Consider the following 16,940-nt stretch of genomic DNA (forward strand, 5'->3'; position numbering starts at 1 on the left):
AATTGTAAGATATAAACTCAGTGATGGGATGCTAAATAAGCAAACATCATCAATCGTAATAGAATGCTAAATAAGGCGATCAACATAATTCATGAGATACAAACAACAAAAATACTCATAAGAAGCTAATAGGAAAGATGAAAAGATGAGAAGGATAATACCGTGTTTCCCCGAAAGTAAGACAGTGTCTTACTTTCTTTTTATCCCCAAAAGCCCCACTATGTCTTACTTTTGGGGTATGTCTTATATTGTTAAAGGGGCACTGACAGCTAAACAAACTGTGTAAAATGTGTTTTTTTAGTGTATATGCATTTTACCTTCTGTGACGGGCGGGGGAGGGAAGTTTCTTTGGAGTAGGGACGTGCCCGAGTAAATTTGCAGAGGCGGCAGTGACAAGTGCAGGGGACGGCGGGGTGACGTATGGAGAGGGGGACGGCGCAGGCGTGGGCAGGAGGCGGCGCTCATTTGGATCAGACGGAGGCGGCAGACGCGGTGACGTATGGAGGGGGGGACGTGGGCAGGAGGCGGCACGCAGCTAGATGAGAGGGAGGCGGCAATACCCCCGTGTTTCCCCGAAAGTAAGACATATGTTTTACCTTCTGTGATGGGCGGGGGGGGGGGTTTCTTTGGAGTAGGGACGTGCCCGAGTAAATTTGCAGAGGCGGCAGTGACAAGTGCAGGGGACGGCATGGCGACGTATGGAGAGGGGGACGGTGCGGACGTGGGCAGGAGGCGGCGCGCAGCTAGATGAGAGGGAGGTGGCAATACCCCCCGTGTTTCCCTGAAAGTAAGACATATGTCTTACTTTCGGGGTACGGCTTATATTAGCCGACCCCCCTGAAACCCCCGATACGTCTTACAATCGGGGGTGTCTTACTATCGGGGAAACAGGGTAGCTATGATAAGTTTGGTGGAAAAACGTTTGTTTGTTTTTTTAAAAAAGCCAACACATAATAATAATAAAAATCTCAATAAAAAACCTACCAATTAGCAAGGGAAGGCAGGTCCAGTCAATTTGCTTTTAAAGATTATTCCATACGGTTTCATAGAAAACAGCATCTTTCTCATTATCGACATATTCTTTAGGAAACTGTAAGAACTAATACTAACAGTTTCCAAGCCATTTTCACTCATTTGTCCCTTCATTTGCCTCCTTTCCCCATATTCAATCCAAATGCATTTAAGGAGGCATCTTTACAAAAGAGTTCCGGGGTGGGAGGGATAAATGGAGAAAGCAGAATTTATTTATTTATTTATTTATTATTTAGGTTTGTATGCCGCCCCTCTCCGAAGACTCAGGGCGGCTCACAACAAGATATAACAAATCATAAATAATTCAAATAACTTTAAAATATTTAAAGATTTAAAAGAACCCCATATACTAACAGACACACACACAAGCATACCATGTATAAAATTGAACAAGCCCGGGGGAGGCGTTTCAATTCCCCCATGCCTGACGGCAAAGGTGGGTTTTAAGGAGTTTACGGAAGGCAGGAAGAGTAGGGGCAGTTCTAATCTCTGGGGGAAGTTGGTTCCAGAGAGCCGGTGCCGCCACAGAGAAGGCTCTTCCCCCGGGGCCCGCCAACCGACATTGTTTAGTTGACGGGACCCGGAGAAGGCCCACTCTGTGGGACCTAATCGGTCGCTGGGATTCGTGCGGCAGGAAGCGGTCCTGGAGATATTCTGGTCCAGTGCCATGAAGGGCTTTAAAGGTCATAACCAACCCTTTGAATTGTGACCGGAAATTGATCGGCAGCCAATGCAGACTGCGGAGTGATGGTGAAACATGGGCATACCTAGGTAAGCCCATGACTGCTCTCGCAGCTGCATTCTGCACGATCTGAAGTTTCCGAACACTTTTCAAAGGTAGCCCCATGTAGAGAGCATTACAGTAGTCGAACCTCGAGGTGATGAGGGCATGAGTAACTGTGAGCAATGAGTCCCAGTCCAGATAGGGCCGCAACTGGTGCACCAGACGAACCTGGGCATGGCCAGGGCAGAATAGAATCCAGCAGTTACGTTATGCTCTAATATGCAGTCCTAAAAAATAATGTCCTTGCTTCCAAGAGCTTGAAAATGAAACGTGAAGCTCTGAAAAAGTCACCCTATTAAAAGTCTGCTTTGCTCCTCTCTTTCAACCATTTTCATGATATTCATGGTAACAGTCCTAAAATACTATTGCAGTCTAATAGGTCTGATGCTATACTACAGGGAACGATGTTAGAGTCCTGATAGTAATTACTATTGCAGTCTAACAGTTTTGAAATACTGCTGCAAAAGTTTTCCACCAGGCATAAAAAGCCACAACAGCAATAGCACTTAGATTTATATACTGCCTCACAGTGCTTTACAGCTCTCTCTAAGTGGTTTAATCATTTTACCCATCTCAGAAGGATGGAAGGCTGAGTCAACCTTGAGCCTGGTGAGATTCGAATTGTTTAACTGTCGGCAGTCAGCAGAAGTAACCTGCAGTACTCCATTCTAACCACTGCGCCACCACAGCTCAATGATCGAAAAATTAGAAGGTAAATTCACATAAGAGATTCCAAAAATAAGCAACTCTATTAATGGCTTACGTTCCATATTGCTCTACTGTTGGATGGATGTTCCTGAATCCAGCAGGAGTTTCCACCAGTAAAACTGGGCAGGAAGCAATTTTTGCCACTTGACTCTCCCTTAGCAGCATATGAGATGGCATGGCATTATTTATTTATTTTATTATTTATTAATCAGATTTGTATGCCGCCCCTCTCCACAGACTCGGGGCAGCTAACAACAATAATAATACAATGTAAACAAATCTAATATTTAAGTTAATTTAAAAACCCCAATTTAAGAAACCAATCATACATACTGACATACCATGCATAAATTTTATAAGCCTAGGGGGAAGGGAAAATCTCAATTCCCCCATGCCTGACGACAGAGGTTTAAGGAGCTTACGAAAGGCAAGGAGGGTGGGGGCAACTCTGATATCTGGGGGGAGTTGGTTCCAAAGGGTCGGGGCCACCACAGAGAAGGCTCTTCCCCTGGGTCCCGCCAAACGACATTGTTTAGTTGAAGGGACCCGGAGAAGGCCTTCTGTCACAAATATCAACTTTAAATACAACTTTTATTTAATTTTTATGGAATATTGATAAAGAGCTCAATACTTTTTTCTTGAAAATGTATAGTATTTTATATCTGAGAATTCAGATACATGCTTTAAATGCCTAAACAGTTCAGAGCAGTTTGTGACAGTAGCTCATAAATTGACAAACATGGATGAAAACACAATTATTACAGCCAAATTATAGGAAGCCAGATACAGTTTTAAATTATTCCTTTCCCCTGAGGAAGCAGAAAGTTCAGCAAAACAGTTCAACTACATTATCGAAAGTCTGGTATATTTAATTATCTTTCACTTAAACATCCTGTTGCAAAACTAATTGGATGATCATGTTTGCAGTAAACTAGGATTTTGGTTGTTCCTATCCTATTTTTTAATATGCATGAACTGGTTCTTACTGCTTGATTGTACCTACTTGTTTCTTCCCAGTAAGAGGGTTTAATAAATCCATAATTGACAATCAGGTGATATAGACTTTTATTCAGTAGTGAGATTCAAATTTTTGTACTACTGATTTTGTGGGAGTGACTTGGAGGAGCAGCAACTTGATGTGAGTGACATTGAGTTGACCACACCACAGAACTGACAGAACAGGGCAGTGACGTGACTTCTTCAGGCCTCTTTTTTGGCCTGTAGTTCTCAGAGCAAGATGCCTGTACAGCCGCCACCTCTTTTTCAGCCTGAGAAACTTCCTGTCAGCTCGGTTCTGGCTGGCAGAGGCTTTTTGCACTTTTCCATCTGTCCGTCCATCACCCTGGGGGGAGAATCATTGACCCCCTCAGAGAAGGTTCGCAGCTTGGGCGTCCTCCTCGATCCACAGCTCACATTAGAGAAACATCTTTCAGCTGTGGCGAGGGGGGCGTTTGCCCAGGTTCGCCTGGTGCATCAGTTGCGACCCTATCTGGACCGGGAGTCACTGCTCACAGTCACTCATGCCCTCATCACCTCGAGGCTCAACTACTGTAACGCTCTCTACATGGGGCTACCTTTGAAAAGTGTTCGGAAACTTCAGATCGTGCAGAATGCAGCTGTGAGAGCAATCATGGGCTTCCCTAAATTTGCCCATGTCACACCAATACTCCGCAGTCTGCATTGGTTGCCGATCAGTTTCCGGTCACAATTCAAAGTGTTGGTTATGACCTATAAAGCCCTTCATGGCACCGGACCAGATTATCTCAGGGACCGCCTTCTGCCGCACGAATCCCAGCGGCCAGTTAGGTCCCACAGAGTGGGTCTTCTCCGGGTCCCGTCAACTAAACAATGCCACTCCCCCCAGAGATTAGAATTGCCCCCACCCTCCTTGCCTTTCGTAAGCTACTTAAAACCCACCTCTGCCGCCAGCCATGGGGGAATTAAGACTTCTTTCCCCCCTAGGCCGTTACAACTGTATACATGGTATGTTTGTATGTATGTTTGGTTTTTATATATTAAGGGGTTTTAATTTGCTTTTAGTATTGGATTTTATTCATGATTGTTGTTAGCCTCCCCGAGTTTTCGGAGAGGGGCGGCATATAAATCCAATAAAACTTGAAACTTGAAAAAGAGACAGTTTCTGCAGATTTCTTGCATCAAAAACTACAGGCCAAAAAAGAGGCTCAAAGTCTCATTGCTACCCTGTTCTTCTTGCTAGCTGTGCCCGACCACCCCATTGCCTGCTGGCTGGGTGCATGCGTGTGGCAACACTCCATTGCCAGACCCAGTCAGGAGAATAGCCTGCTGCACCGGAAGGACAGCATCACAGCAGAACTGCTTGGAAGGTAGCCGCTAGGTCCCTTTAAGGTACTTTGATGCAAGGTGGGATGAGGGGACCATAAAGGGACAGGCCACAGAAACTGCCTTTTCTTCATGCCAGTCGTGCATGGGCCCCCCATTGCCTGCTGATGCTGTTCACTGCCAGACCTGGCCAGGAGAACGGTCTGCTCTGCTGGGGAGGGGGGCAGTATTGCTGCTTGGAAGGCAGCTGAAAACTACTGGCGGCTGGAGGCTTGCCTGCCGAGCCTCACCAGACCCCCCCACAAAGGTGAGGATGAAAGTGGAGGGTAAGCGGGTGGCAACTCCAGGGCAAGGCGGAGTCAGGGAATGGGGTGTTCTCCAACCCAGCCAAGGCAAGGCAGTGGCTCCTGGGCAAGGTCAGAGCAGGGGAACGGCCAAGGTGAAAGGCAATGGCTCCAGGGCCTCAGGGAATGGTGTATCACTGGACCCCGACCCGAGGTGAAGGATAAGCAGGCAGCATGTTTACCTTTGGTGAGCAGAGTGCGCGAAGCGCAGCGATTAGCTGGGCTGCATGGCAAAGGCAACAGGGGCCAATCAGAGGTGGTATTTGCTAGTTTGGTGAACCAGTCCAAATTTCCACTACCGGTTCGCACAAACAGGTTTTGTGTAAACTAGAATTTGTAAACCAGGATAATCTGATCTATAGGATAATTACTATTTTGACTGACTTCAGGGTTTCATTTCAAATTCTGCTTCCCCTGATAAAAAAGGTCAACCAAAAGCCATTGACATACTTAGTAGACAGATGGAGACAACTGCCCATATTGATCTAGGATTCTGGATGATCACTATTTGCAGTGATTGCATTTGCAGTTTATATGCACATATTTATCATCATCTCACATTGTCCATCAAGTTACTGATAAATGTGCCGACGTGTTCATAAACCATAGCAGCTTGTGTGATGAAGATAAACAAACATTATATGAACCAAAATTCACACACACAAGAGGTGAATGACTGTTTACGAAAAATTGTTGGTAATTGGCCATTACTCCCATGAGTTTCAAAATGTCAAGAGTTACCTTAATGTAATACTAGAAACATTAACCCTTAGCATCCTGGGATTATGTAGCTGTCTTCCATGAGAATGTAAAAAAAGATACAATTACTTCAGAGTTGCAAATGTGTGTCATGAGCACATAATTGGGTGCTCCAAAGCACATTTAAACCTGAAGTGCATGTCAGCCCTAATGGAGTATATGTAAGTGCATTATGTATTTGTGCGCATAAAATTAGAATGGTGTAAAATAAAAATAATGCATTCATGGAAATAGGTTAATAATAATAATAATAATAATAATAATAATAATAATAATAATAATACTTTCTACCTATAAACAGAAGTGTAGTTTTAGACACTGATAATGAGAAACTCCATTCATGCTTACCTCTCCCTTTTAGGAGTGTGCACTGGCAACTGTCCATTGGTTGAGGCATGTGGGTTTATTATTAAGGAGGGCTTTGAAGAGGCTGAAGAGGAGATACATGTGGTTGACAGGTCCATACTGCTATGGTTGTTGCTGGTTGCTTCCTCTGGTGTATGAGATCCTGTCACTTCTTTCCAGAGTTGCTGCAGTTCGGTTGGAATCATGCCTAAAACGGAATTCAATGGTTAATGTTTACTATTTACTACTAAATTTAATCACTAGTTAATACAACTCCAAATATACTGTAAAGTGGTTGACATGGGGATAACCTTGAAAAGTATCCAGAAATTTCAGTTGGTTCTAAATGTAGTGGCTCATACACTTTTGTGCAAATCTAGATACACACATATGTTACCTCTACTGTGGGAACTGCGTCGGTTGTCAATTTGCTTCTGGATCCAATTCAATTTTAATTGTTTTTAAATTGTAGTCTTAATTGGATTTACATTATTGTTCTGTTTTTATATATGCTGTGAACCGCCCCGAGTCCTTGGAGAGAGGCGGCATACAAATCCAATTAAATAAATAAACAAATAAATGCTGGTAATCACCTTTAAAGCCCTATATGGCTTGGGTGATTTGAAGGACCATCTCTTTCCAATTATATCTACCCAATCCACCATATTGGGGAGGCAAACTATGTTATGATTTCCCATAGTTAAAGAGCTCCATCTACTGCAGGGGAGTCAAACTGCTGGCCCACAGGCCAGATGTGTCATGCATAGGGCACACCCACCCCAAAATCTAGCTAACAGAGATATGCAAGAACACTATGGAAACCACCAACAAAAAGCATTTTCAACATACATTCCTGCTAGTGATCCATGAAGTTCCTAAGCTACCCCTAGGATGGCTGATGCCAGTGTGAGGAACACTATTTTTATATTCACGTTCATGGAAATCTTGTAGCATAAAGACACACAATTCAATCTTTTGACAGGTTGCCCCATCAGAACAATAAAATGCTAAGTTTTTCTATTTGTGACCACAATAGACATAGGGAGAATAATTACATAGGTTTGTTGGTTGTACAGAATATCATTTTGCATGTTAATGGCTTGCCAAGAATTAACCTGTATTGGGGAGCCCATACATTTTATAAATAAATAATAAATAAAATAAAATTTGCTTAAGTTGGAAAACATGAGTGCTCAAGGGTGGCAAATGATGACATATACACATGATATTGTCATGCAAATAATGTGGCTGCTGTACTTGTGTTAGTGGTCATGGTATGAATGACACACAAATTATACAAGTATGTCATTTGCTCAATGAGATTATGACATGTGTGTCATTTTGACATTGTGGTATGAAAGTAATACCTATTTTGAAAATAAATCAAGATGGGGTAGAATTCCAATAATAGCAGAAGAGAATTATGATATACATTCTCAATATAAATGGGATTCCGAAAAGCTAATGTAAGGGAAGAGTATTATTGGAATAGATGAATCATTGGTCAGCTCTAGTATGACACAGGTCGATGTATAGTCTCATAAGCTCCATTATTTATCATCAGTGCTATTTGGATTATAATTCTGTAATATGATTTCACAATTTTAATGTTAAGCATTTCAGTATTAAAGATAAGCATTTGAACTTGAAGTTAATTCCTAAATAATAGCATGCTGAAAAAAATGAAATGAATGATAGAGATGTCTTCTTGGTCACCATAGAAAATAGAGACTGAGCTAAGGGATTTATTTCATAATTTTTATAATTTTTAGTTGGACGATGAAAAAAGAGACTGAATAAATGGTGTTTCTTTTGCTGAAAAGTGACAGAAAACGGTAACTTCTGTTTTGAAGCAAGGAAAGTCTTCAAAGGGAATCTATCCCTATTTTTATGATATTAGCACAAATGTAATTTTGTGCATGAATAGTAAATGATGACAAATAGCTTTTCTATTAAATATAGTTTTATTAATTACTTTTAGACATAAATTATGAATTCATATTGTCTCCATGAAATGCTTTTTAAAATTTTAACAGTAAAATTGATTATAATGTGATTATATCATTAACAAACCTATCTTTCTCATTAATTTTGGGTTTTTAGCACTGCTCACTTGATAGATGTGCCTTATGTAAAAGATCGTGCAAGTTCCGATACAACTAAAACTACTGTTATTATTACTTTCTTGATCAGTAACAACAAGCCACTGAAAGGAAAATAAAACAGAAAATACATTTTCATGAGAAATATATTCCTTCAGTAAAGGTAGTTAGCAAAATACAGGAGATACTAAGGTTCTTAACTAAACTGTGAATTTTAAAATACCCTTGTAAGATAAAATGTAGTTACGCAAAAGCTGGAGTGAGACCTATTAATCCCATTTTATGAGAGTCTAAGTTAACACCACATAAATGTTGACAAACAACATTCGAAGGTATCTTATCATAATGCTGTGGACTGGCATGAAAAAGTAGTGTAAGAAATTTGTATTAAAGTCAGGAGGAATCTATGTTTTCTTCAAAGTAATTCTCTTTCTTTTGAAGACTAAAGACTAGGGCCAAGAAATCCAGCTTCTTTGTTTCAAGGGACTGTATTTTTTAAAAAAAATCAGTGCAAGGGTGTGTATGAAGGGGGGGGCAGCGGGGGGGGGGGGGTGTCTGCCATTTTCAAAATATACATCTGTATTTGAAACATAGACATGTCTCTTACCAGACCTAAGGCATTAAATAAAGGCAGTGTGCATTAGATTCATTTGAAACACATAATAAAAAATGCCAAGGTCTAAATTTAATTTATTTTTGTCATTTAGAATACAATGGCTAGATAATCATCTTAACGTGATCAGCCAAACATCTTTACTTTGCTAAACTGTTAAAGATTTTAATTATGCTAGCTTTGGAGAGCAGTGGTCTAATGAGGCGATAGACTCCAGAGAATCTGAGTGGTTAAGAACTGTGAAATGAGTCTGATAGGATTTTTTTTTATATTCACCGTGGATCGTTTGCATATCAAAGAGGAGTAAATTATTGCACAGCAGACCAATAATCTTCCCCGCCTTACTCAGAATGCCATTAACAAAAACATTTGGTCTTTGCTATGGGGCTGACTAAAAAAAAAATAAATGCAAGAATATTCCCAATTAGTATAGATTCTACAAGACACTTCAACATTCAGTCGTCTGAATCTTGAGATACATTTACTGTTATAAATCTGTTTATTTCTTCTTTTATAGAAAAAAAAAGAAAAAAAAAGCCAAATATTCTTTGAAGAAGTTGGCAGGGGGTTGGACTCGATGACCTAACGGTCCCTTTCAACTCTATTAATAAATAAATAAATAAAGTTGGCCTCGTGTGAGGGATTCACTATTATTCAGTTATAACCGCCCCCCCCAAATTAAAGGTCTGAAGAAATTTGAACAAAGAAAAAGGTCACTGTGTAATCTTACGTCCTGTTTAACAGCAACGGAGCTATTATTTTCAAACCCCTTGCAAAGTGACAGAGTAGAGTATATTTTTAGCTTGACAGGACTGTCTCCACACTAACAATTACTGTGAATATGACCGACCCTTTCACCACTGTTTACTCAGTTGAAACAATAGTGAATGGACCTGTCTGTTGATGGGATAGTAGATATTAGATTGCGTGAGTCAATCTTACATGTTGAGATTCTACCAATATGAGAAAATTATATTTGCCATTATTATTCATCACTGTGAAATCGTCATGCGTCTATTTTTTTTTAAGATGGGTAATACTATAAATGCTTGATTTTTGTTAATTTAGAAAAGTATCTCAGTATATCAAGAGCAAAAGAGGAGAAATAACCTATTACAATCTCTACAACAAACTTTCCACAGAAAAACAATTGACTGGCATTTAATGAGTGCATACAACACAAGTAAAACCCAGACTTGTGTATAAACTTATATAGCAACATCTGGAACAATTCACCGCAGAAGATTATAGATTACATGGCTTTAGGCAAAAGTATGGAATTATGATGTCATAGAATAAAATTAAATATCTCAATAATTACATGCACAAGTACTTGTGGCTTCTTATCAGTTTTGCTATCTACAATTTTGTGTACTCTAAATAGAATCAATGTACATGTAAAGGTGTGCATTTACATGGTTTATTGTTGCTATTTTATATATTCACAAAATAGTAGATGGGCTTTTGTGCATTCAAAAAGGTTTTTTTAAGTGTTGGATTCTTTGCATAACATATTTGTCCTTCTTCTTACCAACGTAGAGTAGATCTCACTGAATTAATCCAGCTGCAAAGCACCATATGGCTTCCTGGAAGTAGTTGGATGCCTTTTTCTTTGGAGCAATTCAGTGGTGGTGGAAGGATTTGCTTACTCAGACCACATGGTTCATATGCTGGCTTTTCTCTTCCACATGGTTCTTGTCAATCTCGAGAGAAGAGCTGCTTTGTCACATTACTGGTGCCACTGCTTGCAATTTCCTCCAGTGACCAAAATGCTTTCTCTTAAGCCTTTGACCAGTACACTGGCAATCACAGATGGAAGTGTTTTCCTTATAATTATAAGGAAATTATAAAAATCTGCTCATTGTTGGAGGATACAGAAGAAGGATTATCCTAACTTGTCCAGAACTAGCTACAAGTGGTCTTCAGGAGGCAAGCACCAGTGAAGCTATTAAGAGACCTCTCCAGCAAGGTCATGAAAGAGCCACTGAGAACAAAAAAGCCAGCACAGATTGCTTCCTTCCAATACCAATTAAGTCTGTCATTTTTGAAGGCTAAAAAGCAACGGGAGTTCTATGATTGTGCTAATGCTCCAAGATTTGTCAAAATTAGTGCAGAGGAGGATGACCCAATACAGACCATCTGTATGTGAGGAACAGGTTGACCATTTATTCTGGAACTCCCCAATTTCCATAAATTTACGATCTCATTATTTACAGTTTCATCATGTTAGAGAGAGGGAAAAAAAGAACCCTAAAAAAAGGATAATCTGTAATCATGTATTTTCCTTTAGCATAGACAAATAAGTGCACAAACAGAACATCTGTTTTGCTCCATGCACAAAACAAACTCATTATGTATGATTCAGTCCAGTTGAACCAGTTCAGGGTAAGTTGTGGTCTGGCTAAACCAAAAGATAAGAGTATTTTGACCAAGACAAATTTCAGGTCAAGTAGGACAAGGCAGATATATATATATGCCTTTCCTTCCCTCTCTCCCTACTTGTCTTGGCCTGTGACCAGCCTTCCCACTAGTCATCCTAACATGTTTCTTTCTTTTTATTTGCCTTTACTGTAGCTGCTGTGCTTGATTTCATGTCTGGCATAATCCGAGCTACTCTGTTTCTCAAACTATTCCTGAATTGCCCTAGCACCTTTCTTCTTTTTCCCCGCTGTACAAGTCCACCATTTGTTTTGCCTTTTCTTTAAGGCCTCCCACCTCTGAACTCCTGCACTATCCATGACTAGGCCAACATCCATATTTCCGTTCTGGATGCACCTACAACACACTTGTTTCAATCTTAGCACACACTACTTGCATGGAAGCATGCATCCATCCATAGTATGTCTTAGTATGCATATCACTATGTAGACTATTTAGTAAATGTAAAGGTGTGTTTGGACAAAAAATAGCCCCAAAAATATGCTAATGAGAGATTTTAAATTAAAAATGGTAAAATTGATTCATCCCAGATGTTGCTGTTCACTTCCCAGGAGATTCATTAACATGCCCAATAATGAATTACTGAGATAGAACTGAACAACATAAGGGCCACAGATTCCCTAACTAACACTAACCTGTGATAACAATAGAAGCATTTGAACTGGCAAGCAAAGAACAGACAGAATCTTAAGTGCATTCCACTTTCCAAATTATATTCAAAATGATCAACCTAATGATTTCTTTGGACCATCTATCTGATAAGTATTTCTAAGTCAAAGCTGTACTTTTCTACAATTCAATTGTGCAAGCAAAAACAAAACAAAACAAAACAAAAAATCCCAAACAAAACAGATTCCTAAAAAATCAAAACATAACTTTTCACTTATTGAATGCCCATTAGGAATACAAAACTTTCACATTATTTTTTTTTTACTCTTCTTCTTCTGGAGATGAAATCTAGTTGTCTGGAATGCTTTTGAAATTAAGTTTGCTTTATTATGGCTTCTGGGTACAGAGCTAATGTTTAGATTATTGGCTTCTTTAGTTGAAAAGCAAGAAAATTATAATGAGGCATATGCTATTTTACACCAGAAAAATGGCAAGCTTTTTTTTAAAAAAAAAAAGTTACAGTGAGTAATTTTAAAACTCTAGCCCAATATAGTAATAACTGTGGTTGTTTTTAATAATTATCACTATTATTTGTCCTAATAACAGTACAGATTATTTTCATAGAATGCATATAAGCTATGTTTATCTACAAAAAGTGTGTGTGCGTGTTTGTATGTCTCTGTGTGTGTACTTTTGTTGTCAGTTATAAAAAGGGTATCTATAATGTGAACATTCATTGCCAATTATTCCAGACTGCAGCTTTCACCTTTTTCTTTAGCTGTGTCCCTTTCCCCCAGAAGTATTTTCTTCATTATAAAAGAAAAAGTAGGGACAGCCTTAAAAAATGCATGTTGTGGGGACAGTTGACAGATGACCCTCTTGTGCAACTTGATTTCGCAAACCTAGGTATTTGCCAGCTCTAAGACAACTAAAGTTCCTCAACCTTTTTATGTCCTTGTACATCCATACCCAGGTGACCATGTTCAAGCAAGCAGAAAGTTGATTTAAACCTCATAATGACATCAGTTTAGAGCCATCAGATTTCTTCGATAAAGAAATTGTGTTGTATTCTGTCATGTCTAAATTCTCAAATTATCTTCCCCCTCTTCTTCCCAAACCCAATAAAACTGTAGGATCATAAGAGAAGATGAAAGGGGGGGAAAGTAACTAATACCAGACACTGACCAATTGAAATTATTTTTGTTAATGTTTACCTTATCAGTTGTAAATCCCTTTTTAAATAGCTCCCCCTCCTAAGTTGCAAGAAGTAATAGTTACACTAGACAGTGAAGCCTATTCATCAATCAATGCCACAACTGCTGAATTACCTACTAGTGTCTCCGATGTGTTGCTGCACAAATTACACTTCATGCATCACCACATTCATTTCTTACACATTACATGTTAGTGTATCTTGTCACTGCCCAATTGCCCTCTTTTGGACAGCTTAAGTGATATATTATGCTATGAAGCTTGCCAAGGAAACTTAATAATAGAGGGGCTGTTTGTAAAAAAAAAAAATTAGAAAGACATGAGACCAGAGTCCAGTAAGTGAAGAGTATGTAAAAATAGCTTGTGAGATTTCTCAATTACAACTGAAGGTGTAATTAGATTATTATTATTATTATTATTATTATTATTATTATTATTATTATTATTATTATTATTATTTATTTTATTTTATTTTTATTGGATTTGTATGCCGCCCCTCTCCGCAGACTCGGGGTGGCTAACAACAGCAGTAAAACAGTACAATAAAATCCAATACTAAAAAAACAGTTAAAAACCCATTATATAAAAACCAATCATACATACAAACATACCATACATAAAATTGTGAAGGCCTAGGGGGAAAGTGTATCTTAGTTCCCCCATGCCTGGCGGCAGAGGTGGGTTTTAAGCAGCTTACGAAAGGCAAGGAGGGTGGGGGCAATTCTGATCTCTGGGGGGAGTTGGTTCCAGAGGGTCGGGACCGCCACAGAGAAGGCTCTTCCTCTGAGTCCCGCCAAGCGACATTGTTTGGTTGACAGGACCCGGAGAAGACCCACTCTGTGGGACCTAACTGGTCGCTGGGATGCTATAATATTTTGCATGAACCAAATCAACCTTTATACTATTTCCTTTAATTTTCCTTTCCTTTCTTTCTTTTTAAGCCTCTAAAATGGCAGTATTAAATTTGATATCACATAAAGTTTCCATTTGACCATCTTCTACCATTAATAAGTATGTGACTCCATCAGGGGTAGGCTACTGCCCGGACCGGGGGGTGGGGTGGAACGACGCAGTGGGGTAGCAAAAATGGAGCTCTACCCCAGAGCACTCAATTTGCACTGAAAGATGTTGAAAGAAATTGCAGGATGTCCTGCATAAGCCACGCCCACAGTGTGGTAGTAAAACCTTTGGTAGCCCTTCACTGGACTCCATTCAACTTTGACTCCCTGGATGTTTGGTTACCGCTAAATGGAACAAAAAACTATTCTTCAGCTTCCTTTTTTGCTTTGGGGTAGGAAGAATGAAATAATAATAATAATAATAATAGTAATAATAATAATAATAATAATAATTTATTAGATTTGTATGCCGCCCCTCTCCGAAGACTCGGGGCGGCTCACAACAAGCGATAAAATAAATGTACTGGATGCATACCCATGATTACCAATGAAATATTTCGGGGGGGGGGCACTGATAGATTAAACAGTTGAGCATAAGGATTGCTGACAAGTTCATCTTGCTTCAAATTACAATCCTAATTGTTAAGTCTATAATGGATTAATCACTTTGGAATGTGTGAATGTTAATGGGTAAATTCAAGCTTAGATTGAAATAAGAAATTCCATCCCTATAATTTACACCAGGGGTATCAAACTAAAGGCCCACGGGCTACATCCAGCCCTCGAAGTTCTTAGATCTGGCTTGTGGAGCTGCCCTGGAAATAGTGAAGGACAGGCCTGCGGTGCCCGTGCCAGTAAAAACGGAATTTGGGAGGGCTCTATGTGGCCCTTCCAGCTCCGTTTTTGGCTTTGATGGCTTTGTGCAGCCTTCTGCCAATGAAAACAGAGCTCATGAGGGCTGCAGGAGGCTGGCAGAGGGCTCAGGACATCAAGCTGGTCATACCCACCCTGGCCAAGCCAACCAATGCAATGACTTCTTTCTTTCTTTCTTTCTTTCTTTCTTTCTTTCTTTCTTTCTTTCTTTCTTTCTCTTTCTTTCTTTCTTAGATTTGTATGCCGCCCCTCTCCGTAGACTCGGGGCGGCTCACAACACAATAAAACAGTTAATGACAAATCTAATAATTTACAATTTAAAATATTTTTTAAAAACCCCATTATTAAGCAGACATACATACAAACATACCATACATAAATTGTATAGGCCCGGGGGAGATATCTCAGTTCCCCCATGCCTGACGACAAAGGTGGGTTTTGAGGAGTTTACGAAAGGCAAGGAGGGTAGGGGCAGTTCTAATCTCTGGGGGGAGCTGGTTCCAGAGAGCCGGGGCCGCCACAGAGAAGGCTCTTCCCCTGGGATCCGCCAACCGACATTGTTTAGTTGACGGGACCCGGAGAAGGCCCACTACTTGCTCCCCAAGGTCAGATCCTGATGCAGCCCTCAATGAAATTGAGTTTGACAGCCCTGATTTAAACTATTGGGAAGGACACAAAAGGATTTACACACACCCACACACCAGGAGATAGAATTTTATTAAGCATCCCCTATGCTGTTCACCATAAACTGAGGACTGGGTTTGATACACCTGACTGCAAGAAACTGAAGTAGGTCAAGAGAACATGTTTGCTATGAAGAAGTCAACCAGCTGGTAAAATTAATCAATAGAGTTATCTGGAAATGCTGAGAGGACTATTCAAATTTCCTAGGCATTTGAGGATGTGGCGGGAAAGATAAAGTAGCTTTAGAGCAGAGACACAGCATTAAAAAGAATCCCTTTGTTCAACTCCTGCAATATCATGTTAAGTCTCAACGATGGTAAATATAGATACGACTATTTTAAGAGGTTGTAAGAAAATGTGAAACTTCTTATCCCTTGTCAAACACAGAATTAAAGCAACAGGGATCTATTGTTCAAACTTTGTAAGGTAAAGAGGACTCATATGGTAGGGGCATTGCATGTTTTCAAATGTGACTACCGCAATATGCTCAGTTCATGACTCTCATCTCTCCATAGCATTGTCAACTTTTGGACCTGGGCTTTAGCAACAAACTGAGCTGTCGTCATTAGAAAACAGTGTGTTTATATTATGCTGTGAAAAAGTTCAACTGCCAATTTCTGCACATCGAGTGGCTGTTAAATATACACGAGCAATCCTGGCCAAAATTTGTACGAGTTTTTTTTCCTTTTGTCTCTAAGATCCGCAATGCTCTTATAGAAAGCAAGAGAGCAAAACAGTGTAAAAAAAATGACATGATGGGTAACTTAATTCACTATTTTGTGAAAAACTTTTTTCACCCTCACAGTAATTTATCCAATTTAGACATCACCCATCTTCCTCACAAAAGGCACACTGCGTGGTGTACAAGTAATATATAAAAAACGTAACAACTGTATATAAAATAGTTATTAAGAGGCAAAGACAGTTAAAATTCAGAATTAAAGACAGAGGAAGGACCTTCAGGTTGCTAACCAGCCCCATACCTGGGTGTTCTTCCGGGATCCCTAAGCAAGAAATCAATTATCATTGTTTACATGACAATTTATTCTGTCCTTGACTTATGACCAAGCTGAATGCCACCCCCATTGCTTGTCAGAAGGTTGCAAAAGCACATGATTGCTTGTACCACTTTTTTTGAGTGCTCATTAAATGAATAAATATCTTCTGTCCGCAACTTGGGAGTCCTCCTAGATCCACATCTGAGGTTAGAGCAACATCTCTCAGCTGTGGCTGGGG

General features: G+C 39.8%; 1 protein-coding gene across 25 annotated transcripts in view; it reads right to left on the reverse strand.

Annotated features, from left to right (window-relative positions):
• The window catches only part of FOXP1 (forkhead box P1), a 780,655-nt gene that overhangs the window by 108,004 nt on the left and 655,711 nt on the right, over positions 1-16,940 (reverse strand). For all 25 annotated transcript variants that reach the window (XR_011557934.1, XM_070738223.1, XM_070738212.1 and 22 more), the window contains one exon: positions 6,277-6,481. Coding sequence is in view for 24 of the 25 variants with exons in the window: in XM_070738223.1 (XP_070594324.1) it covers positions 6,277-6,481 (205 nt within the window). In the remaining variant the exon portion in view is untranslated. The remainder of the gene's footprint in view (positions 1-6,276; positions 6,482-16,940) is intronic.

Source organism: Erythrolamprus reginae, chromosome 2 (genome assembly GCF_031021105.1).
Source record: "Erythrolamprus reginae isolate rEryReg1 chromosome 2, rEryReg1.hap1, whole genome shotgun sequence".
NCBI classification, from domain to species: Eukaryota; Metazoa; Chordata; class Lepidosauria; order Squamata; family Dipsadidae; genus Erythrolamprus; species Erythrolamprus reginae.